We start from the raw sequence: 24117 nt of genomic DNA, 5'->3' as shown, positions 1-24117 counted from the left end.
ACTTCTGTCAGCCTCTTGTTTTGTCATCTGCTCCAACCTCCTAGCCATCCTGGTGGCCCTCTACTGAATTCTCTCTACTTTGCCAATCTTTTAAATTGAATATTTTGTTTCACATGTGTTGAATGTTGAGCAGAGGGAAATAATCCCTTTTGACATGGTGGCCACGCTCCTACTAACGCAACCCATTATTCCGTCAGCTGTCTTTGTTGCAAGAGCACACTCATGTCTTATTCAACTTGTTGTCCACCAGGACAGCTCCTTTTGTGTGGAGCTGCTACATACAGTCAGTCCACAGCGTGTGGTATTGCATGGGGTTATCCTGTTGAAGCTGTGTGACTTGGGATTTATCTTTAAAGCTAATGAGTCTTCTGTCAGCCCATTCCTTCAGCTTGTTGAGGTCCTTGGCATTAGCAGCCCTGACCTCCGCTGTATCAGACCACCTCCCACACTTTGGTGTCATCTGCAGGATTGCTGAGGAGACATTCCATCCCACTGTCTCTTCATACATTATATGAAGCCTCTCTTCTCTATATAAATAAATTAGGGTAGCATTCTCTAATAATTTGCTTTCCTAGTATGCATCCTGACTCAAGTTTGTGGGCTGTGCCATCACATGTGGAGGCAAGGAATCAAGTTCTAGTTTGTCAATGGATATAGCAAAATCTTTTGTAATCTGTTTTACTCATTCAGCTGTCCATATTCCCATCTTCTTGTATTTTGATTTTCATGCAACAGGATTATGTGAGGTTGTAATTTATCTGTTCAATGGAAATGACCAGGCAAAAGTAAGATAGGAGACTTATTTAAGTTAAATACATACATTTTATAATGTGATGTGTCATTATACTTATTTGTTCAAATATTATTGTCTACAACTCTGCGTATTTCTTGAAATGTTTTTTTTCAGGGTAGGAGTATTGCTTAATTTAACAAGATTTTTTTGAAAGAAGGTAATGCAGAATTTAGAAAGCTCATAAGCCATTAGAAAAAATGTGAACCTGTTAAACCTTACTAAAGTTGACTGTATTTCTCTCCTATGGTTAATCATTTTGAGGTGTTTTTTCTTCAGTCAGTAGACAGTCTCTTTTAAACTGTGGTGATTTTCAACACTGTGATTTTGCCTGCTTTGATTAACACCTGAGAACATTTTCTTTAGTGATTCTTGGCCCATAATTTAAGAACTGTTGTTATATGTTATTGAGAATGTTTGTTTAATGTTCTTTACCATGAAAATTTTGAAGTAATTCCCTATTATGCTTGCATAAAATGTAAGTAAAAGAAGATCATATGTCCTTGTCAAACAACTTAATTAACTAAGTTTTCTTACAGGAAATGATGAACAGTCACGAACAGATAACCGTCAGCGTAACTCAAGAGATGCAAAAGGGAGGACAGCAGATGGATCTCTTGAGGTAATTTTTCTCTTACTGGAAGTCTGCACTGTTTAAAATTGCGTGTCATATACTGATTTTAGAGTCTTCAAAGCCACAAGCGACACAGTAGCCTTGTGGTTCCTTATTCCCTAATTCCCTCATCAGATATACAAGAGTTCTATGTAATTCTGTAACACATATGCAGGAATCTCAATATGTGAAGTTGTTTAAAGATGCAACTTGGTAATGTTAGCTTAGCTCTCCATTTCGTTAGAACTCTGATCACAAGTCCCGAGGATTTACTAACCACCTTGATCTCAGTCTTTGTTCTTACTAGCTTTTTGTTTTTAGCTTTTCTTTCTTGCTGCGTTATGTATTGTTGTCTGTCGCCTATATACCTGAGGGAGGAGAATCCTTAACGCTTTATATAAAGAGAGAGTGTGTTGTAGCCAGAATCTTCAGAGTAAGAAAGATTAAACTTCAGAAACTACCTTCACTACTAAATGAAACATTTGCAATTGAAGGCTATGCAATCTAGAAAGTAAGTTAAAAATGCACATCAAGAAACTGTTCAAGTCATATATAGAAATATTTTATAACCTGAAATATTTTATAGCCTTGTATAAAGATATTTCTACGATTTTTTTCAGATATGTTTTGTTGCATAAAGTTATTCAGGCTGATAATTTATGTATAGTTAAGTTTCCTCATGTGGAAACTGTTCTTGCTTCAAATTGTAACATGCAAACCTTCTACCATCTCTTACCACATAGGATGAGTTATGTTGGGAGGAAGAAATAATGAGCAGCTGCAAGCTGCTGCCTTCTGCGTGGTGTTACCAGGAGTCATGGTTCTGATGGGAGACTGAAATGACTCTTGGTTTGGTTTTAGAAAGCCTGTTTAAGAAAGGAGGGGCAGGGGAGAAATGGAAGGAGTGACCAAATGCTTAGTTTTCCAAGTGGGAGTGCCGAACTTGAAGGTGTAGTACCTGAATACGCATCTGAAATGCAAACAATTAACATGCCAAAAAAAATTTTTTATGGCCACACAACTTTTATAGTTAATCAGTAATAAACTTATAAAGTTTGAAGTAGGCAGTGGAGAATTGTGGTGCTGAAAAAAAACTAAGGCACTTATCAACAAGTCATGATTGGTTTTCTCCTCTGAGATTTGGATGAGATGATATTCTATATGAAAATAAGTACTTGCATATCGTTGAAACCTGGCTGATCAAGTTGTAAAAACTTCATAATATTTCAAGGAATAAGGGCTTATCCCCCTTACAAACATAAAATTTTGCTTTTAAAATGCTTTTTTGAATTTTTTTATGACCATATAAAAGGCCACAGAAGTCTTTTTGGTGGATTAAATGAAACTTTTTTCAGATTCAAAAGGTAGCTGAGGAGATTTTTCTTTTTGAGTGTTAGTATCATTTCATGGCAGCTTTCCTGTGTTGTTTTGGGGTTTTTTTTTAAATGTATACAGCAAGTAAAGTTGAATTCTTGAAGTGATATTTCAAAGTTCCATCTTCAACTTTCTGTTGCACAAACATGCTGGAAAAGAATTTTTTTTAGCTTCCAAGGCTAGGTAGACAGGAGGTTTTTTGGTTTTGTTTTTTTTTAGGTCACAAGTATGTGGCATTTTTGAACAGAAAAGAACTCGCACGCTCTCCATTTCAGCTGGATACATTTAACAAAGCTGTAAGAGTGTAGTACTATTTGTGTCTTCTGACTACTTAATAAATAGTGCTCCTCCCAGGCTGCTAAGGTAGCAAATGCGTAAGGGGTGGATGAAAGGAAGAGAATGCTTTATATAACTTTGACTTGTTCCAGATCAGAATTGACTGCAATAATGAAAGGAGTGTCCACACTAAAACATTACAGAATACCTCCAATGAAGGTAGTCGGCTGCGCACGGGTAAAGAACGTAATCAGAAGAAAGAGAAAACGGACAGCGCAGATGGTCAACAGCCGCTGGTGAATGGAGTACCCTAAACTGCATAATTTTAAAGTCATATTTCCTATACTGTTTCGGTAATTCCTATTCCATGTTAGAGAAACTTGTTAGGCCAAAGACAAATAGTAGGCAAGATGGCGCAGGGCATGAAATGAACATATGTTCTCTGTTAGCCTTTTTTTAACATCAACAATATGCAGTTGTTTTCAGAATAAGAAGTTATTCAAATATTTGCATAAAAATATCTGAATTTCCAAAAATTGCTTTCAAGTACATATTGCAGTTCAAACAATGAAAGAGTCTTTTTTGTTTGTTTTAAAAATACTGAGCTGTGCATTGGTAAACTTTCTGTTCAGTTGTACCATTTTAACACATCGGGTCAAATTCACTGCTCAATTTCGATTTTCAGAATAAATAGTGTTTGCAGTAATCAAATTGGCTTCTGTTTTCAATCTAACTTACAAGTCCTTCATGAAATGCTATGTCGTTTTATGTCCTGTGTCAGTTCACATTCTGGTCCACCTTTTTCAATATTTTAGTGGACCCTGAAATATGTGTGATGTAACAATTGTCATTTTCATTAGCAAAAAAAGTTGTATGATCTGTGCCTTTTTTATATCTTGGCAGGTAGGAATATTATATTTGGATGCAGAAATCAGGGAAGATGAGTTGGTAACACTAAATGTAAAATATATGTAGCAATCCTTGTCAGACGTTAGTACTTTATAGACAAGTGCATGCTTTCCATAATTTTTTCCTTACATAAACATTGAGTTAGGCAGTTATAAGAATAGGAAATTTATTTTGCACTGAAGATTTGGCAAATAGTGTTATTGAAAAAGGGGTGTAATTTTTTTCTTTGTAGGCAGTACCGAAGCTTTTTTTTTTAAAAAACAAAAATAATTAAAAAAAAAACTTTCCATTGTGGAAAACTAAAAAAGTCATTGTTACTGAGGGAACAAGTGTAGCGTGTTCACAAGCTAGTAATGTGTGCCTGCTATTTGGCCAGATGACCAGTTTAAAGCGCTGATATTTTTCATCCTCCCAAAATTTTTTTATTTGCATATTTTAATTCGGGGGCTATCTCAGGAGAGGTAGGAAGAAAATCACCACGTGCAATGCCCTGGAAAGTACAGATACAGTAGTTGGAAATATTGGAGGTAGAACAAAAATTCATCGTATTTTGAGGTACAAGGTCTGAATTACCAGCCAATTTGAAGGTGTCACAGAATTTAATCCAAAGTACAGTTGTACACCAGGGAAGGGTGGGAACTGGTGGGAGGAGCTGTGCTTTTGTTTATTTTCGATCACACATTAAACTTACTGGGCAAAACTGTATAAGGACCTTCATTTTAATCTATTTTTATTCAGATTATTCCAGAAGGAGAGCCACTGTTTATGTACAGAATTGTACAAACTTGACCTTGCCTCTGATGTATTTTGTGAGTTTTGTTTCTTTGTTTTTTTCATTCTTTTTTTCCTTGCATACAGGTGAGCATACTAAAAACGGCAACGAACTGCACATGATTTAACAAATATAAAAATGTCTTAAAAAGTATTGCCAAACATTAATGTTGATTTCTAGTTATTTATTTTGGGAATGTATAGTATTTGAAAACAGAAATTGGTACCTTGCACACATCATCTGTAAGCTGTTTGGTTTAAAATACTGTAGATAATTAACCAAGGTAGACTGACCTTGTAATGTAACTGCTCTTGGGCAATATTCTCTGTACATATTAGCTACAACAGATTGGATTTTATGTTGACATTTGTTTGGTTATAGTGCAATATATTTTGTATGCAAGCAGTTTCAATAAAGTTTGATCTTCCTCTGCTAACTGATGTTGATGCAATCCTTATAAATGATTGCTTTTAAAAATCTCAACTTAGAAAAAGTAGAGAGAAAGTATTTCTTTGTTTAGACTTTAACTGTAGCAATTTTTTATTTACACATTTTAGAAGACTCATAAAATATTACCAGTTTTCAAAAATATGGCACATAATGCTCAAGAAAATGCAATCTCATTATGAAGCGGTACGGTACCTGTTGAGTTGTCACACTACATGCACTATAATTCTCACATTCAGTGGTTGAGTTCACTAAGGTGCTAACTGGTTTAAATGTGAAATTACTAAACTACAGTGACTAATTAGCTTCATTCCATTTTCAAGTGCATTTTGGGGTTATGACCTTTTTCGGTATTTGTGTGCTTAACATGTATCCCTTTCAATTCAAATTCCAGTGTTTTTAAATGTTGTTAAATTTCAACAAATTAAACTGTGAATCTAAATGTACAATTTTATTTTAAAAAGTCATATTGTTACGAAACTTGAAAGTGCAACAAATGTCTGATGCTTGAGTTCAGGTCCGTCCTATTGGTAACTTATAAAGTATGGTCTAATGAATTAAAATTATTTTTAAAATAAAGTTCTTTAAAAAGAGTGAGAGGTATTTGTGAATGATGCCAGAGTCTAAATTCAATAGGGTTAAGCTGAAAGCCTATGAATTAACAAATACTTATGAAAATAGAAAATTTGTGTTTCCTTTCTTTACTAAATGCATTTTTGTTAATGATGGTGGGAAGTTAAGATTTTCAGAGTTGGTATAAAACCTTATCAGGGAAAAAAGTCTTTTTTATACAGCTTTTTTGAAATGTAGATAAAAATCTCTCCTTTGTGAGCATTCATGAGTTCAAGAAGCGGAGAGGTTTAGTTTCTTAAATACAGAAATTATTTAAATTACTTAGTCAGAGATGAGCTTTTTCAGCCTTGTGTGCCTCTCGTATTACATACTGTGTACTATGCTTTATTTCAACAATCCAGAAACAAAATTAAGTACTTTCAGTATGATACTGAGTGTAGATTCCACGTTCTTCATAGGAGCACTTACTGTGAAAGGTAACTTATTTTCCTGAACTGCAGTATGTTTCTCTGCAAAACCCTTTAGTGTTGAATATTAGAAGGGAATAGATTAATTAGCTTCCAGTGAGTATCCCTCAGTCACTTCAGGAACCCTGCTGTATGGTTCTATTAAGTGGCATTCTGTATTAATCTCCAAGAGGAAAGGTGGGTCTCAAATTTTTTTTTATTCTCTTGTTAAAGATTTTGTCTATTTCCAGAAACAGTAAAGACTTGTAGTAGAATATCTGTGTTGAGTGGTGGGGGGAGATGTTGATATTGGTTCTGGTGGCTACTTCAAAGAATTTTTTAAGAAGTGACAAGGCTTAGCTTGATGTAGTTTCTACAGTAGTGTGCAATAAGCTTGTTTGTCATCCACTTGAACTTAACAGTACTTAGGTTTTCATCCTGAAAGATGCTAGTCAAAGAGTCTTTGCCAGCTGTATTCACATCCATGAAAATCAGGGTGACTATGAGCACTTTTAATACCTTAACAGTATAAGACAGCTTTATATCTGTTAGGAAAAGTGAGGTTAGTTCTTTTGAGTTAAGTGTTCTGATTAGATTCCAGTTCGATCTGCAAGGTTCTCCGTGCCAGTGTTTCACTAGACTTAAGTGCAGTGTAGCTTTCCCGTCACATTTTTATGCTGTTTTCATCATTGAAAGGGTTAGATTTACTACCACAGCACTTTACTCTTCAGCCGTATGAGTCTCTCAGCAGCCTGTGGATCTTTTGCCTGCATCAGGGAATGAATATCTTTTTCTACTCCTAACAATTTTTTTAGATGTATCCCACATCTGTCACTCCTGCTTTCATGGTTATGAAGATCATCCATCTTGAGCAATTTGTAGTGGAGATAAATATTTGCTACTAAATGATGAATATAAATTAGTTGCCACTAATACGTTTTTATGTTGTTTAAAAATTTCTTTATAGTAGCCTTCAAAGTAGTAATTCTTGTGTTCTTTGAGGGCTGTGTGGAAGCGGATAATAAAGAGCAACAGTCATAGATGACTGGTTTGTGTTTCTGCTGAGGGTTTTTCATACATTTTTGCACTGAATAGAAGAAACTGATTTTCAATAAAAGCAGTTAATTTAAAAAAAAAAAAAAAATCCCATGGATGTAGTCTGTATAAATGACTAGGAACTCAACTGTTGCAGAAATGATATAACAGAATTGTTTGGAGTGGCTTGGGGTCTTGGATGCGCTTTTTACCTAGTGGACTCAGGCTGAGCCTTGGGTATAGATGACAGTTACAGCAAGGAGAGTCAACAGTCCTAAATTTAATAAGAAAATCAATCAAGTAATCAACACAAAATGTGGGGTCAATTTTCTCAGATTCTTAGCAGTCTGAAAAGTCACGTATTTGTGCATCAGAAATGCATCGCACTATATGCAATGTTCCACGAGAGAAATCAATGTGGAAAATCTTAATTGCATGTGAAATCATATGCTTCAGAAAATGAAGAATGTTTGTTCCGTATTGGACGTTTCTAATATCTCCTCATTGGTACTACTGAGAGTGGCTGTGTCTAGTCTGCTTATAGAATGAAACAATGAAACTGAGGATACTGTATATTGTTGCTTATATTAGCAAGCTAATGCTGCATACAAATTAGGTTGAAAAGACCCTTTAAACTCAATGAACTGAAATGAAAAAAAAAAACCCCACAACATTTGCATGTGAATATATAACTTTATTCAAGATCACTTATCTGTTCAGAAGGCTGTTGTAGCCTATGTTTTTTCTAAAACATAACAAACTGCTTTAAGCAGCTCAACTGTTTGGAGAACTGCTGATTTTGGGGCACCTGCATTTACTTTAGATTTCTGTATTTTTTAAAACACTGCTCCTAGTCTATTTATAGAGCCTTTCCTTAATAAAAGGAATGGAAATGTCCAAGACAGATTTGTCAGACTTTACTTTTGTTTCAAGTGTGCAGGTATTTGGTGAACCTACAGGATGATCCTGTTACCTGATTAATTTGCATCTAATGGATTATTTGGAAGCTCTAACTTAAGCACTCTGACCAAACTTTTAACTTAGTGAATTAGAAGACTAAGAGGCTTTGCAGTGGTCGGGGAGGGGGCTGATATTTTTTCAAACTGTGTGTGTGGCTTTTTTCTGGCTCCTCTGTTGATGCAATTTATCACATCTGTACTGTTCATTCTGAGCTGTGTCATAGTAACAGGGGGGCCTATTGTGATGAGCTTTGATTCCACATCGTCGTGCGTAACAAGTCTGTAGTTGCTGTACTCTGGGTAGCTGTGGTCTTCCAGCAGTAGCAGAGAAGACAGCAAAAGAAGTATGTAATGGGGAAAACCAGAACTGTCCATCTCCCTTGTTTTCTTTCTCCCAGGAAGATTTTTCCTCTTCCCTATTTGTCTTGGATGGCATTAGATTTTAATAGGTATCTTGGAAAACCTGATTCCTGTCCTCTTAAATAATTTCACATTTAACTGCCAAAGCAAAGTTTCTCTGTGGGACAGAATGTGTTTGTATATTACTCTACAGAACAGGTACCTTCTAACTGCAGGAAAGCTTTCCTCATTTAGCAGCAGGAGTGCAGAGAGAGCAGACCCTTCAAAGGCCAATACCTTTGTAAAATGCAATCTGTCTTTTCCCTGTATAGCACTTCAGAAAATGGGGTTCTCCTCCCTTACCGATACTAACAAAATAATCTCTAGGTTTTAGCTGTTTTAACAACTAAACGTGGTAATAATTGAAAAAGACCTTTTTAGGGTAACAACAGGAGTAACAGGCAAAAGTGAAATACTGTTTCTGGCAAAGCAATCTTCCAGGGGTTGGTTGGAGGTAAAAAACCTAGCTCAAACCTGCTGTTAAATTACTATGACTGACTTGGGGCTTGCTAAAAGTATTTTTATCTGTAGTATTGTCTTGAACCACCTTTTTAAAAATGTTTTTATCCAAAGCCTCTCATATGCTCTGATTTTGAAAAGACTGAAGAATTCAACAAGCTAAACTAGAATTCAGTTGTAAGCTTCCAGTGATTTATAGTTCTTCAGTCCTGATCCTTAGGTTCATTAAACCTAAATAAAAATTTTTAGTTAAAAGTGATCTTTTTAAGGTATTGGGTGTCCAGCTATGGGACACTTCGGAGATCGGGGTTTTTTTGCCTAGTCTCTGTTAACAAGATGTCTCCTTTTAACCTTTCTTTAAGTGAGTAATTTCTTCAAAATCACTTATTGCAAGAAAAAATTTTGCTGGGTTTGGCCTCTGGATTGCAAAAAAAGGCAGCGTGCAGCAATCTGCTCTCCTGTTTGTTACAATCCATAAATATGAAGTTAAGATCGATGATATTTTTTATGCATAAAAACATACTTATTATTACTCTTGGTTTTGTTGCAGTAATGCTGCTAATTGGCACCCATGTAGTGTGGAACTGTGTGGTACTGATACTGCTTTATAGTGTTAATTCAAGTGAGTATTGCAAGGAGAAATGCATTTTCATGGAAGAAGTACTTTTACTAGCAAGAAGTTCAGTTTACAGTTTTGTTGTCATGGTAATGATTGAAAAATACAAATATTACAAGCAGTTAATTACTCCAGATGGGATTGATAAGTCCTGACACTTAAATACAGCAAAACATGTTTTTTTCTCCCAACTTCAGTTCCCATTTCCCTCTTCATGCATTTGTATGAGAAACACATGCTACTTGTTTCATTCTGGCAGTGTATCTTGCTTTTATTTTACCTTTGATTATAGATTATTCTATTTTTTCCTCACTTTGACTTCTTTTTTTCCAGCATACAGTTAAAGGTGTTCTTAATCTGTTGAGATTTGATGTATTTGCTTACTACAGTAGGTGGCTCAAAATAGTTAGCAAAGATTTTTGGCTGATAACTTGCACTCACACCAGAAGTTAAATTTGGTCATCTGACTTGTGTAAAGGATCAGCCCACACATTAAGCTTGTGTTTGATCCTCTATGCATTGAGAAACCAGACTTCAGAGACTACCTTTTCAGATCTTGGTGAAAAGCTGTCAGTTGCTGCAAGTGTCATCATAAAATGCTTCTGCAATACCTAGATGAGGAAGTCATCCTGTCTTTGGGGGGAAAAAAAAGGGGGGCAGAGAGGGCAAAAACACTTTTCCATGATGTGTATGAGCTCTAACGTAGATATAACTGTGATTCATAAGTACATGATGCAGCTTATGTTTATCGGCAGTGCCTGTGAAACCTATGTATATGGCTTGTGTCTCTTTAAACTCTGTTAAGAGAGAGAAGGACAACCATGTTCTTATTTTCAGATAATTCTTACTGATTGTCAGATATCTCATCTCATGAACTTTCTGTGAAATCGTTACAAAATCTTTAGAATTTTCTGTTCTTCTGTTTTGATTAGTGGTGGGGAGGTAGACCATGACATAACTGTTAGTGAAAACTTTGCTGGTCACGTTTCCGTTATACGGTAGTTTCAAATCTCTATTTTGACATACGTTCAATTTTTCCCACTCTGATGCTGCTTTTTCCCAAGGCAGTTTCGTATGGCACAGAAGACGCAAGCTGTGCCTCAGAACAAATAGAGAATTTATGCTCCTGACGCTGCTAGCTGAAGAAACGTCCAAAAGACTGAAGTTGTTCGATACCTTAGTTTTTGGTTAGACCATGATCTCACTTCTGTTCACAAGGAACTTTAAAACCATGAAATGGCTTTCAATAAACTCCATCACTGAAAGCTATTAAAGTTGTGATGGTGTGAGTTTCTCTGTCGTGGAGAGAGAAAAAAGGCGAGCAAATAGCAATACTGGGGTTTTTTTCTCATTGTGGAGGGGTTGATTGCTAGTGAAGTCCCACTGTGATTTGCACTTTCAGTTTAATGAAAAAGAGATGTAGTGAGACAGCAAGGTTTACTGATGCCATGTTTTTTGGAGTAGTGTAAATGAAAGGTGATCGAAGAGTCCCAGAGCCACAAATCACTGCGGTTTGGGAAGATACTCCAGTACCTCTATATTCAGGGATGTTTTGCTCTTTTCTACACAACTGCTGTAGGTCACTGTCTGAAACAAGATGTTGGGATAGATGCCATGTGTGGTTCTATCTGATAGAGCTGCCTTTCACCATGTTTCTGTGATTCAGTTGGCGTCTGATCTTTATCTAAAACAAAGGCTAAAAGTTCTGCTTGTGTACATAAGATAAATACTTCTATAGGTATAACTCAGAGTTTTCATGTAACCTGCACCTTATAGGTGAACAGTAGGGCTCTTTACCTTGAGAAATTCCACCTGAATGGATTCTTTAAATTAAATTTCACAGCTTTAGTTCTTTACTCATCGTGGTTCATGAAGCAATTTGAAGTAATGTAAGTGAATACAACAAAGACATCTATGCTTAACCTTGCTAGCCATCAGTAATCACAACTCATAAAGACTATAAATGCCCTCATAATGAAAGATAATCAGTATGAAAATGTCATTGCATTTAATTAATCACGGATATTTTGATGGTAATGAGCTAATCATTATGAGCTTTCAGGTTTTGCACCACCAACTCAGCATGTTTTAGAAAAAAGTGAAGTGGCACCCAGCAAACTTAACATGAAACTGAAACATGCATATGAATCTCTCTTAAGCTTCTTCAGGCCAGTGAGTAAGTGTCACTTCATCACTGCAGCGTTGTTTCTCTCTTCCCTTTCCCCTTCTGCCTCACTTCAAGGTCACCCACCCCTACCTGTCCACATTTAGTGGATTTAAAAACCTCAGTTTGATACTCTAAAACTCACTAGACTTCTTCAAAATGGTATCGTTAAATGCCCCTTTGGAACGATCATAAATTTGCTTTTGCTGCATTACTACCCTCCTACAAAACCCTTCCTCATCAGTGATGTGATTGTGCTAGAAATGCTGGACGGTTTGGTGTAGGATCCACGTTGCCTAGTTCTGTTGTATCTGATCTAAACTAGTTTTCTAGTCTTCCCATGTACGCATAGGAGAGAGAGAGCAATTTGGCACATCCTAAGTGAGAGAAGGATTTTGCCCCACAGTAGTGTCTCTTCCACTTCTACTGGCTAGGGAAGGCTTCAGGGCCATTAGCTTAGACTGAACCACTTAACTTTTGGATGGCTGCAGCTAAATGCCAAGAACTACATTATTTCATAAAATTATTGAGAAGGAAACAGCAATACTAATTTGCTAGTGTCAATAAGAAAGATAATTATGAATACAGAAAGGACTTGGCACGTACAAAAATTGCAAGCCTGGTTCCATAATTGGATCACAGACAAATACAAAGGAGAAGCAGAAATACCAGTTTTCACTTAATGTTTCTGCATTACCTTAATATCAGCATACCTCTACTGCTGTTACTGCCACCTAGCCCTAAGTAAACACAAAGGTCTTGTGAAGTGCCTGATGTCCCATTTAATAAGCTGAATTTGGCTACCAGTAATGTCTACGATAAACATGAGACCGACAATGCAGCCAATCTTGGGAGTGTTGTTGGAACACCAAATGATACTTTGCAGCTGCTGTGCAAGTGTCACGTAAGGCATAAGGGATGCGATAACCAAGTTTTACAGGAATTAAATATATAGAGACATCTACTGTTTGTAACTATCTTATACATTTAGGCCCTTCCCATAGAGGAGCTCATGATTATCAATAAATCTGTTCTTAAATTACTGCTTCAATATTTTGTTCAGTAACTGGATTGGCTATCTTGGGGTTTTGTTCCAATCAGCTGATTTTCAGCTGCTTGTAGAAACATGCAATAAGTGCCAGAGATGGTTAGTTGCAATATATTCTATGCTGGGCCTTTAAAAAAAAAAAAAAAAAAAAAAAAATAGTGTTTTTGTTTTTCATTAGAAACAGTCCAGTCAGAAAATGTAGTTTGTCATTCCCATTTACCTTACAAACCTAAGTACAAAAAAATGGCACAATGGTGTTTAGATTTGGTTTTGTCAATGTTTGTTACTGAAACAGCATATTACTTAAGATTTTTGCATGACGTGATTTTAGCTTTTCTGTTGATTTTAATAGATTGATTAGTTTGGGGGGGAAGAACATACATTAAAGTCAATGATACTGTTTTCTGGCAGACTTATCCTATCAAAATGTTCTAGGGACACCAAAATGATAACTTCCCTCTACTTGAGCATTGCTCCTAGAATAGAGATCTTACATATTATTTCTCTTTCTTAAAGCATGCCGTCGCAAAGATGAACAAACCTTAATTCCTTGTCATGTAGGAGAGGGCCTTAACACAACTGAATGCTTGGAAAATAAATGTTGTCCTTCCAAAAGCATCCATGAACTGCAATGTTACATGCCATTTAAAGACAGTAAGTATACTTCTGTAGATTACTGCCTCATAGCCCAGTGCTGTTTCTGGTCAGGCCATGTAACTTTCATTTCTGTTTCTTCCTTTAGTTTTTCGGGTCACTGCTCTCTTCAAACTAAGTGTAAGCTTGCATTTATTTCTGCATATATATTAATACAGAAAACATTTCATTGATAAAGAATTGTCTGGATATCTTGGCAATGCCAGCACAAGCAAAGAACAAGTGATGCGATACAAATAAATGCAGTCACATATGTTAGTAGAAAGAATGGGGTGAGGGCATTATTTGTGGAAAGGGGTGTTTAATCCCAAGTAGTAGTGACTGTGAAAGTGCTGTGAAGGAACTGGATGTATTTAAGCTGATGAAGAGGGGGCTAATTGGTTATTTAACAGCTAGTGAAGGCTGTTTAGGAGAGCAGTTACTAAGACAAGGGAGCCACAAATTCCTCTGGGTAGAGCCAGATGATGTAATAAATGCAAATTGCCATTAATGGATGCTTGGGAAATTTTGCTCGGGCATTAGGGGAAAAAAAATTCACTAGGAAAGTAGTGCAAATCTAGAACAAGTAATCAGAAAGGTGGTGGAGTAACCATCCCTGGAGGTTTTCAAGACTTGGCTAGACACACAACTTGACCATGTTGACAGTAGCCTTGCTTCAGGAAGAAGCTTGGTCTACATGATCTGCAGAAGTCTCTGAAACCCAAAATTTCTGTGATTCTATGTTCTCAAATTCTAGCCTTAACATAGCATTTTACCTTCCTTTTTGTTCTTTGAGCATGGACTTCGTGGGCGTGATTTTTTTCTCTCATATGAAAGAATGCAGCAAACTATTTTTGTATATCCTACCTTTTCACATAACTCCACAGTAATCTCTGCGTTACTGAAAGGCTTGTATCATATCTTAATTTTTGTCATAACTGTTTTCCTGTTTACACAGCTTTGTAGAAACAGTTGTTGCTTTTCATGGTGAAGTTGCTTCAACAAACTGAAAAATGCAAAAAAGTTAGAGGCTTTTTATTAGACACACAATTATTGGGTGTGGAAGGGACCTCTCAAGAACATATGGTCCAATCCTCACCGCTCAAGCGGGGTCAGCTACAACAGGTTTCCCAGGGCTGTGTCCAGTCAAGTTTTGAATGTGTCAGAGGAGAGAGACTCTACAACTTCTCCAGGCAATCTGTTCCAGTCCTGTTTTGAACCTTCACAGTAAAAATAAATAAAAGTTCTTATGTTTAGGTGGAATTTTGCGTCTTAATTTGTGTTCTTTGCCTCATGCCCTGACACTAGATATGCATCTCATTTGGTTTCTGTCAAGAACAATGTCAAGATATTAGTGGTATTTGGAGATTCATCACAGACTTAAATAGGAACAGAGACAAATATTACCATGTTTTTTCTAATACAGCAATTCCTGTTATATTGTATCCTTTTTTTCAGCAACAATTAAGCAGGAAGACTTCTTAGACACAGGCAATATTGTCAAACATGGATGTTAAATTAGTAAAAGGAAACAACAATCTAGAACTCAATGGTTTAGGTCTTCCTGATATAATTCAGCATAACTCCATTGATTTCGGAGATGATATCCAGTTTTCAGGAAGAGCTGACTTAACGCAGATGTGAAACCACAAGGAAATACTTGTAAGCTAAAATGAATTTACTTTTGGCTCGTTTGTGTTTGCTCAGAAGCAAGCAGAGGTCAGGATCAAACTTTTGCAATTCTTCTTGTAGTTGAGCAGCTCCAACATTCCACTGCTAAGGCAGCTATAGTTAACTGCTACCTAGGTAACTTTTGATAGAAGAAAGTACCATTCAGTGTGAGGCCATCAAAATCTGTTTGTTAGTTAGGGACATAATGCAGAAATAAAATGTTTTAATAATATTCATTCCCCACTTGGGCCTTTATACTATGTATAAAAGACATTTCACTATAGTAAGAAGAAAAGCTGTACAGTGAAAATTATAGCTCTTCTGCTCATTTTTAGGACACTCAAGCAAACGTTAAAATTAAATATGCTTATTCAGCTGTGACTGCTTGATTCCTCGTTCCAGTTAAGTTTTTATTATTTGGACATAAATATCAAGGGCTATTTTACAGAATTATTTGTTCATAGATTAATTAGCTACTTGAATGACCCTGGATGTACAACATATGTCCAAAGAAAACACAAACACTTACTGCCCTGGGAGCGCATGCTGTTTGCCTCATAGCAATCTGTTGACAATATAGAAGCACTTAGCAGATATTAGACTCATGGCACTTGTGTTTCTGTAAGCTGGTCACAGGCTCCATACTTGACTGGTATCAAGTATATCCTACTTATCTGGGAGTTTTGTCTTGAATTTCACTAGGAATAAAATGAGGCTTTATGAAAATGCTGCAAAAGTTATGAACTGAAATAGATAAATAGCATTCATTTGTATGATTTTGTCTCCATTCTTAAAGAAGCTTCTAAAGGGCACTTGGTTTTCTTTGGTTTGGTCCCCCACCCCCTGGCTCACTCAAACCCCAGTTGCTTCTGAAACCAACCAAACACTTGGGCTGTTCAGACTCGGATCAAATTTGAGACTTGATCTTTCTCATCTGAGCTCATTTCTAATATGTACTTTTTTCCATTGTGTTGCTGGCTGAGATACGCACATGTCTGTCTTAGAGGCTAATCTCTGCCATCTATACCTCAATATATATCTCAGAGTGCTGCATAACTAATGCAAACTTCTGCTGACTCTACAGATCTGCAACTGACATTTCGACTGCTTGTGCTTGTGGCAGGAGGATTTTTTATTTTGGGGTGTCTACCGTTCTGTTGCTGTGCCTTTTTGCAGAGAAGGTAAGCATGACTAGACCAAGTTTATGATCTACTTCTAAACATAGAAAATATGGACAACTGACATCTTTGAAGTCTGAGGGCAGAAAAGACTGGGAAAAAAAGGCAGGGAACTAATGTGCAAATGTAAAAATGGAGTCGTCCTATTTTGAAGCTACATAAACCAGTTTGGCTTAAGGAAAAAAAGTTTGTTAATACCCCAGTACTCTTTCTAAAGATGCGGTGACAAAGGACTTGGACTTAATCTTCCTTCCCTTGCTTGGGAAGTTGCGTGTAAAACACAAAGGCCCGCTGCCTGCAGGTTAGAGAAGTCGGCACATAAAGCCCAGAACGGGGCTCGAGCAGCGGTGCCTGAGCTTGAGTTCAGCCCCGCAGGCGGGGGATCCTCTCCTGGGCCCGTGTATGCGCCGCGGTATGGAAGACCAGGCTTTTGCTCCCTTGCCTTTCCAGTTATCTTCCCCCACTTTCTGCCCCTGCTCCCCACCGAAGGCTAGCGTATCCACATATGTTAAAGGAACTGGGTTTCCATTCTTCTCTTTGGCACAAAGGCGACACCAACCACTGCCAGCTGTGAGCAAAAAAGATGGCAAATGAGACTTAAGGGCAAACCAAGCTATCGGGCAGCCTGCAGCACTGCACACAGCCCATCCTGTTGAACCCAGAATAGGTTTTTAGGACATAGTGTCCTGAGTGCAAAGAAAACCCAGAACGTTGGTAGGAAAGAAAAGGAAAGGTTTGAGGAAAAGTTAATTTCACTTTGTAACGTAAGTTTAAACAGAAAACAACTGAGAAAACTTCCTGCCACTTGTCTTCGCTCTCAAAAATCACAGGGAGAAAGAAGAGAAAAATTACTTTTTTACCACTGCCTTCAAAGGCACTTCTACAAGAGAGTGATGTTGCCTGTCTATGGTAAACAATCGACTGCTGCACAGGAAATGACATGTGCAAGCAGGAATGAATTATCTGAAAGGTAATAGGGAAGAAATGAATGAGAAAAAGTAGTTTGTAAAGAACAAGTAGAAAAACGTTTGTGTGCGTTAGGGTTATGCATTAAGGTGCAGAAGGAACGAGCAAAGCAGTAGGGCTGAATAGAGTAGGAGAGATGGGCTGGGAGTGTGGCTGGGAGAAAGGTGAATTAATTATCTGTAATGCTTCTAACGTGCAGTGGTGCTTTTTAACGTATAGGGCACGTTACAGCCTGTGAGTGCTATGCAAGAAGTTTAGCGTTTGATATTGTGAAGAGTTTTGGCATGTGTATATGTTCTTATGATAATGAGAAAATGTAAGCTCCACAGTATCAAAATCGTTAAACTGAGATGGAATGTATTAATGTAACTGTGCTTTGTTTTTCTAAGGGGGTATTTCACATTGAATGGCTAATGCTATAGCTTGGTTACTATGACAGAATTCTCTCTCCCCCCCCCCTCCCCCCCCCCCAAGTGTTAAACTTTTGCTTTACTAAGATGTTAGTAGTCTGTGTGGGATCATATACACGCACGTACACACACACATCGAGTTTACTAATGCGGCTGCTTAGCAGATGGCTGTTTGCTATGGAGCTCCACATTTAGACAAAACCTGCTGTGAAAATCTCCACATTACATCTTACACTGTGCTCAACAGCTGATGTTCAGCATACAGATAGCTGCACTGAGTCATCAGTGACTCTGAAAACAGGAGGCAAAGAATTAACATGAAATTATCATAAATTTTCTGGAAAATGAATTAATACGTGTTCATTTTGAGAGAATTCACTTTAATGTTTAAATGATCATTTCTGTGTTTTTTCACAGCCAGCAAAACTAGGAATATTGCTGTTCTGCTATGGCTTGTTTTTTGCTTTCTTTTTTAATGCAGTGATTAACCAGATGCTAAATGGTTTTAATTTCCAACATCATATATTTGAGTTCTAGGAAAGGAGCAATCCTATAGCATGGTAACTTTGAGTTTTACCAGTTTTAGAGGCAGTTGATAGAGGATATGGCTTTGAAAAGCATTCCTTCAGCAAGCCTAAAACCTTCTCCCTGGATGGAAATTCTTTTGTTTTCAATATTGTTCAGTCATTTTTGAGAGGGTCCTATGTACAATGCCCAAACTGTACTGCAATGGACGTGCACAAAAGTAAAATTGTTCTTTAGAGTTATCAAAAAATAAGATGGCTTGTCCTGATGAAATTTGGAATACTTGATTAGTTCCACTGTGCCTCCTCTAGAGCAAATTCCAAGGTTTCCCACAGGGGTCTATACTTATATTTTTTAAAAAAAGAGAGAGAGGCAGACAGATACCAAGCCTGGGTGACTGACCCTGGAAAGGTTTTGAAGGTGTCTGTGCTAATGTAGCTAGGGGTGACTGTTTGTCAAGAGATGCCCAGGACTATGACAGCAGAGGTAATTCCATAATGTGGCCAGACTAAGTACAGCATGGAATTCCTGTGAAATTGGTAGAGCGAGCTGAGTACTCCTCCCCTTGTCACACTTGATCAGCAGGAATAATTTCCTAAGTCAGTGAAGCTTTGTTACTTCCACTTCCCCACTGATGAATTGTGTATTTTCTTCCATCCAATGGTATTTTTCATGCAGGAAACAGAATCTACATGTGCCCGTGTGCTGGTAATTGCCAGTTTCTCTTGTGTGCTATCAACATAATGTCTCTTTGCTTGAGCTGTGTTCTCTGATACTTTTGCTATGTCCGTAACTATGCTGTCTTATCTTATTTGTCTGTTTTGTTAGTCTTCATTAACAACCACATGCAATGATGGGTAGGTTAAGATACTTGGGTTAGGAAGATGCAGGTGCGCTTAACTAGTGCTGTATTTGAATAATATTGTGTCGATTTTAAAAATAGAGTAAGAATTAGAAAAGTCTTCATTTCCTTCTACTGAATTCCTAGTGTGGCTATGGGAAGAAGGCTGTAGAATTTGGTTGACTAGTTACTGGGGAAATTTCTCGTCATGGTTGCATTATATGAATTGACAGGTGAGCTGAAATTCATGAAGAAAATGTAAGAGATGGAAAAGCTTATTGAAATTATTTTCCTAGCCTTAATCTGTCTGTGTTCTAATGATGAAGTCTTCTGATGGCCTCTGAAATCAACTGTAGATTTGCAGTTTTATTCACTGGATCTAGGATTTCACAGCTAAAGCGTAGGTCATCTTCTCCAAATTCCTTCTTTGGAAGTCAACAAATTTTAGCTGTTGTTTTAATATGTTGCAGTCAGTGTTTCAATCCTTTACGAAGGGCAAACAATGAAGTAGAGAAAACTGTGTGGAAGAAAAGAGCACGTAGTGAAGACACTTATGGCCTTTTATTGGATTGACTTAAGAAAGACTCTAACAAAGGGAAAAAAAAAAAAGGTAAACTAATCTTGGAGTATTCTTTTATTCTTTCAGTTTAGGATTGTTATCTTATATCAGGTCTGTATAGAATACTAAACATATGCAGTACTAAATGCCTGTTGCTTACTAGTCCAGTAGACTTAGTCAAAAGGCACTGTTTATCAGGGATCACCTTCAATTTCTGTTGTGTGACAAGTAATGAGTCTGCAAGAATTTGATTGCTGTCTTGGGATGCTAAATGACAGCAGAGCAAGCCACGGACAATATTTCAGTCCTAGGTTTAAGTCCTCTGCCATTTCAGTGTTCCTTATTCCATGTGCAAACTGTGTTGCATGGGAAAGTGGAAAAGCAAAGTAAGGGTTTTCTGCCTTCAGGAGACGTGAATCCATTTACATGCACTGAGAAATCTGTCCTTCAGTATGGATAGGGGCGTTTTACAGCTGACATCTTGTGGTTTAAGCCCAGCCAGTAACAAAGCACCACAAAGCCGCTGGCTCACTCCTCCGCCCTGGCCCCAATGGGATGAGGAGAAAAATATAAAGAAAAGCTCATGGGCCGAGACAAGGACAGGGAGGGATCACTCACCACGTATGGTCACAGGCAAAAGACAGCCTCAACTTGGGGAAGAAAGAAAATCAATTTAATTTACTACAAATGAAATCAAATCAACAATAATGAGAAGTAAACCCAAACCTTGGAAAACCTTCCCCCCACCCCTCCCTCTTTCCCAGCTCAACTCCACTCCTGATTTCTCTCCGTCCTCCCCCCCAGCAGTGCAGGGGGACGGGGAATGAGGGTTCCGGTGAGTTCATCACACGTTGTCTCTGCCGCTCCTTCCTCCTCAGGGGCAGGACTCCTCACTCTTCCCCTGCTCCAGCGTGGGGTCCCTCCCACAGGAGACAGTCCTCCATGAGCTTCTCCAGCGTGGGTCCTTCCCACGGGCTGCAGTTCTTCATGAACTGCTCCAGTGTGGGTCCCTCCCACGGGCTGCAGTCCTTCAGGCACAGGCTGCTCCAGCGCGGGCTTTCCCATGGAGTCCCGGCCATCCTGGGGGGCATCCACCCCCCTGCTCCGACGCGGGCTCCTCTCTCCCCGGGCTGCAGGTGGGCATCTGCTCCCCCGCTCCCCTCCACGGGCTGGGGGGGGACAGCCTGCCGCCTCCCCGCGGGCTGCGGGGGCATCCCCTGCTCCTCCTCCCCTCCTCTTCACTGGCCTTGGTGTCTGCAGAGGGGTTCCTCTCGCATTCCCATCTCCTCCCCTGCTGCACGTTCCCTCCTTAAATCTGTTCTCCCAGAGTCACTGCCACCATCGCTGATGGGCTCGGCCTGGGCCAGCGGCGGGTCCGACTTGGAGCTGGGGAAGCTCCTGGCAGCTTCTGACAGGAGCCACCCCTGCAGCCCCTGCTCTGCTACCAAAACCCCACCACACAAACCCATAATACATATTAACATAGCTCCACATCTTGGCATTCTTTCTCAATGCTGAAGAGCAGTTGACTACAGAAATAAATGTAAACTGAGAGTGAAATGCTATTTACTCCGCATAAGCATGACAAACTATAGTCTACTAAAGGTGACAATGAGATTAAAAAAAGTGTCAGTTAAGGTCATTAGACAATAAGGAAATATTTCAGGGAGAGTATTGATTTGGCAAAAATGTAAAGATATTCCTAAATCTAGTTATACTGATGTGTAGTATTATTTTTTTCCCTTTGCTGTAGAGGAACATCCACCTGATCGTGAATACCTCAAGCAGAAGGACACCAGGACTACTTGAGTATGCCCTAGAAAATGAGAAGTTTTGTTTTAGTATCAAAATAATACAATTTTGTCAACCCTTGATAATGCTATTGATTTTGCAATAGAGAGTTTTCATTTCTAGTTCTTTATGCTCATTCCATCTGTGCTGTACAAAAAAAGCTAGTAACACTGAAAGGCAAAACTGCTCGTGGCAACTCCTGAATAATAATGCCAATCGTCTTATTAATATAGCATCCCTGTGGAGGGATATAAAGATACCAGTTAAGTGCCCATCTCAGTTTAGAGGTCAGTCTTAGAATATTACCTGGATTAAGAGAGTGTTGCCACTTGCTACCTTGCTAATTTAATGAATGACATGCTTATGCTGTTTCAGTATCGGATGGCACCACAGCACAGTAGTGCTACTCTTAACTGAGGAGAATGGCTAATTTCTTACCAAGCTGCAGAGGATTTGGGAAATCTGGTGTTGGGCGGTTGCTTTAAAGATACGCTTGGCAAAAATACAAAGTACGTGAGGAAACTGTGGTAGTGTTTTCTCTAGTATTGTTTCTCTCCGCGGTATATCACTGCACCACAGAACTGTCTTGGATCTTTGGATGACCTGTCTTCCAAGGTAGGTGATTTCATAATGCAATTTCTTTCAGTTTCCCTGTAGTGTAACAAAAATAAAAGAAACAAGTATGTAACAGTTTTCAGCAGCTGAGTGCAAAGTAAGAGTAAGCACCTAAAAGAATGTCAGTAGAAATCAGTATCACCCGTAATAATGCAATCACTGGTCATTTTTCTTTGGGTCTGTGGAGTCCATATAGCAGAAGTTCCAAGAGCTACAGCTAGGAGGAATGGAGCTTTGTTCATAAGCTGGAGAATAAATATTACGAGTGATTTTTAGAAACTGCGTGTACTTTCAGGATTCCCCATTTAATAAATTTTTCTTAGTTTCATCAGTCCTAAAAAAGGCATCACTTAAAATCCAAGTGTAATAGGGGTGGAATATGCATATGGGCAATCTCATGAAATTGTCAGAGTACTTACTGATGGTCAGACAAGTCTATATGCAGGAGCTTTAAAGCCTGATATTGCAACCATTGCCAGTAGCATTGTATTACAGATGATTTGGTTATAATTTTGTAAGTAAAAGTATTACGATGTTTTTGATGTGGAGCAGCAGAATGATGGAGACTGAACAGGGCTCCGTTTGCCTTCCAAATCTGATGTGTATTTGCTGTTTCTTGATATTATTTTTATGAATGGTGAAGTATGTATATAGACATTTTGACAAAGATAAAAACAGTTTCCTCCTATGTTAATTTAGGGGCACTGTCACAGTTGAAATGTGCATGTGACAAACCACATGGATCCTCATGGCTGATGGTGATTATGGAGAGAGAGCTGTTCTCTAGAGAAAGTTAGGCTTTCATATGGTGCTTCATGATTTTGATTTGAAGGGTAATAAATTCCTTCTGTTTCCATGTCATTGACAGCACAACTGCTTTTAATGTCAAATAATATTCTGACAAAGGGACACATACTGATAAAACAATTGTATTTAACAGTAAGCAATCAATGCATCTGCAATAACCATATCTGGCAGCACCAGAACAAGATGAGCATAAGTAAAATACATGCACTGTAAGAGAAGGAGGTGAGATGAAAAAGACACAGCATGGGTTATATTCCCCTAGTGGGACAGTAGTTAAGAGCATAGTGCATGGATTTGGGCTCCTTCCCTTTTCCATGTAGCAGCTTTGTTAGAAAGATGTTCTAAAAAGCCGGAAGCTTCGCTTTTTGGTTAGAGAAGACAAAAGCTCTGATTTTAAATTTTAATTTGTATAGTAGCTTGACAGTTCATTGAATCAATAGCTGTCAAGCAGGGATACTGCATAAATAACTGCTGTCTGTGCCTGAAATGTCATAATAGCTATTTCATTATTATTGAAGGTCAAGATTATCACCTTAGGGTCAAATCACAGATATTCATTCACAAGCCTGTGTGTGATGCTAACTGTACTGACATTGTCACATAAACGTGGATGTTTTGATCAGCTGATCGGCTGCTTACTTCCACTGGTAAATATTCAGATCCCTTTGATAATAATTTTGGAGCTTTTTTTGAACTCTGGACCTTAGCATACTACGGAACAATTTCAACATGGGTTTACCCCAGACCTACGTGGAACATGTCTTTTCCCCAGCGCCTAAACTGCTGGTGTGTATCTTGCATACCATGCTGCTGAGCCAAACTCAATTTTCCTTTGTCCTTTCCGTCCATTCAAAGATCTCGCTTGGGGCCCGGGTCAACTAGAAGAAGGCACAAGCATTCTTACAAGGCTCCTCACAGCGCCTAAGAAGCTGCCCAGGGCTGGTTGCGGCTCCCAAGTCTGCAGAGCAGACCTTCCACCTTCCAGGCCCAGGGGGAGGGAGAGACACCTTCAGCACTAAAATCAGGGACCACGAGATGGTGCTGCAGGAAAACATTTTTCCCTCTGTGGTTTTGGGTTCTGGAGAACTTTATTGATTTCTACCTTTTACAACGTGGTTCATCAAGTCACAAAAAGGCAGATAGTGTGCAACAGAGCAATGGTCACTCAGTAAAAAGACAACATAATACAGCATATGATGACAAGGCTTTAGAAGACTTACAAGATACACAAACCACTGCTT

At 38.3% G+C, this 24117-nt stretch overlaps 2 protein-coding genes across 6 annotated transcripts in view; both read left to right on the top strand.

Moving 5' to 3' along the window:
- Positions 1 to 5170, top strand: part of FMR1 (fragile X messenger ribonucleoprotein 1) — a 34274-nt gene extending 29104 nt beyond the window's left edge. For 3 of the 5 annotated variants that reach the window (XM_049827973.1, XM_049827969.1, XM_049827972.1), the window contains 2 exons: positions 1330 to 1412; positions 3206 to 5170. In XM_049827973.1, coding sequence (XP_049683930.1) covers positions 1330 to 1412; positions 3206 to 3367 — 245 coding nt within the window. In that variant the 3' untranslated portion in view covers positions 3368 to 5170. The remainder of the gene's footprint in view (positions 1 to 1329; positions 1413 to 3205) is intronic. The other 2 variants (XM_049827970.1, XM_049827971.1) reach the window with 2 other exon arrangements.
- Positions 5171 to 9604: 4434 nt separating this feature from the next.
- Positions 9605 to 19677, top strand: FMR1NB (FMR1 neighbor). The gene is made up of 5 exons (XM_049828180.1): positions 9605 to 9674; positions 11731 to 11844; positions 13397 to 13534; positions 16269 to 16365; positions 19575 to 19677. The coding sequence occupies exons 1-5, from the start codon at positions 9605 to 9607 to the stop codon at positions 19675 to 19677; spliced, it is 522 nt and encodes a 173-aa protein (XP_049684137.1).
- The last annotated feature ends 4440 nt before the right edge of the window (positions 19678 to 24117 follow it).

The sequence above is a fragment of the Accipiter gentilis genome, chromosome 24, assembly GCF_929443795.1.
Source record: "Accipiter gentilis chromosome 24, bAccGen1.1, whole genome shotgun sequence".
Lineage (NCBI taxonomy): Eukaryota > Metazoa > Chordata > Aves > Accipitriformes > Accipitridae > Astur > Astur gentilis.
This window is presented reverse-complemented; position numbering and strand designations above follow the sequence as displayed.

Excerpts from the sequence above, each read along its gene's own strand:
- FMR1NB (XM_049828180.1), top strand. The coding sequence starts at position 9,605 with ATGCTGCTAATTGGCACCCATGTAGTGTGGAACTGTGTGGTACTGATA. Across the intron at positions 9,675-11,730 it reads GCTTTATAGTGTTAATTCAA|GTTTTGCACCACCAACTCAG; the intron begins GTGAGTATTGCA and ends ATGAGCTTTCAG. Across the intron at positions 13,535-16,268 it reads TTACATGCCATTTAAAGACA|ATCTGCAACTGACATTTCGA; the intron begins GTAAGTATACTT and ends CTGACTCTACAG.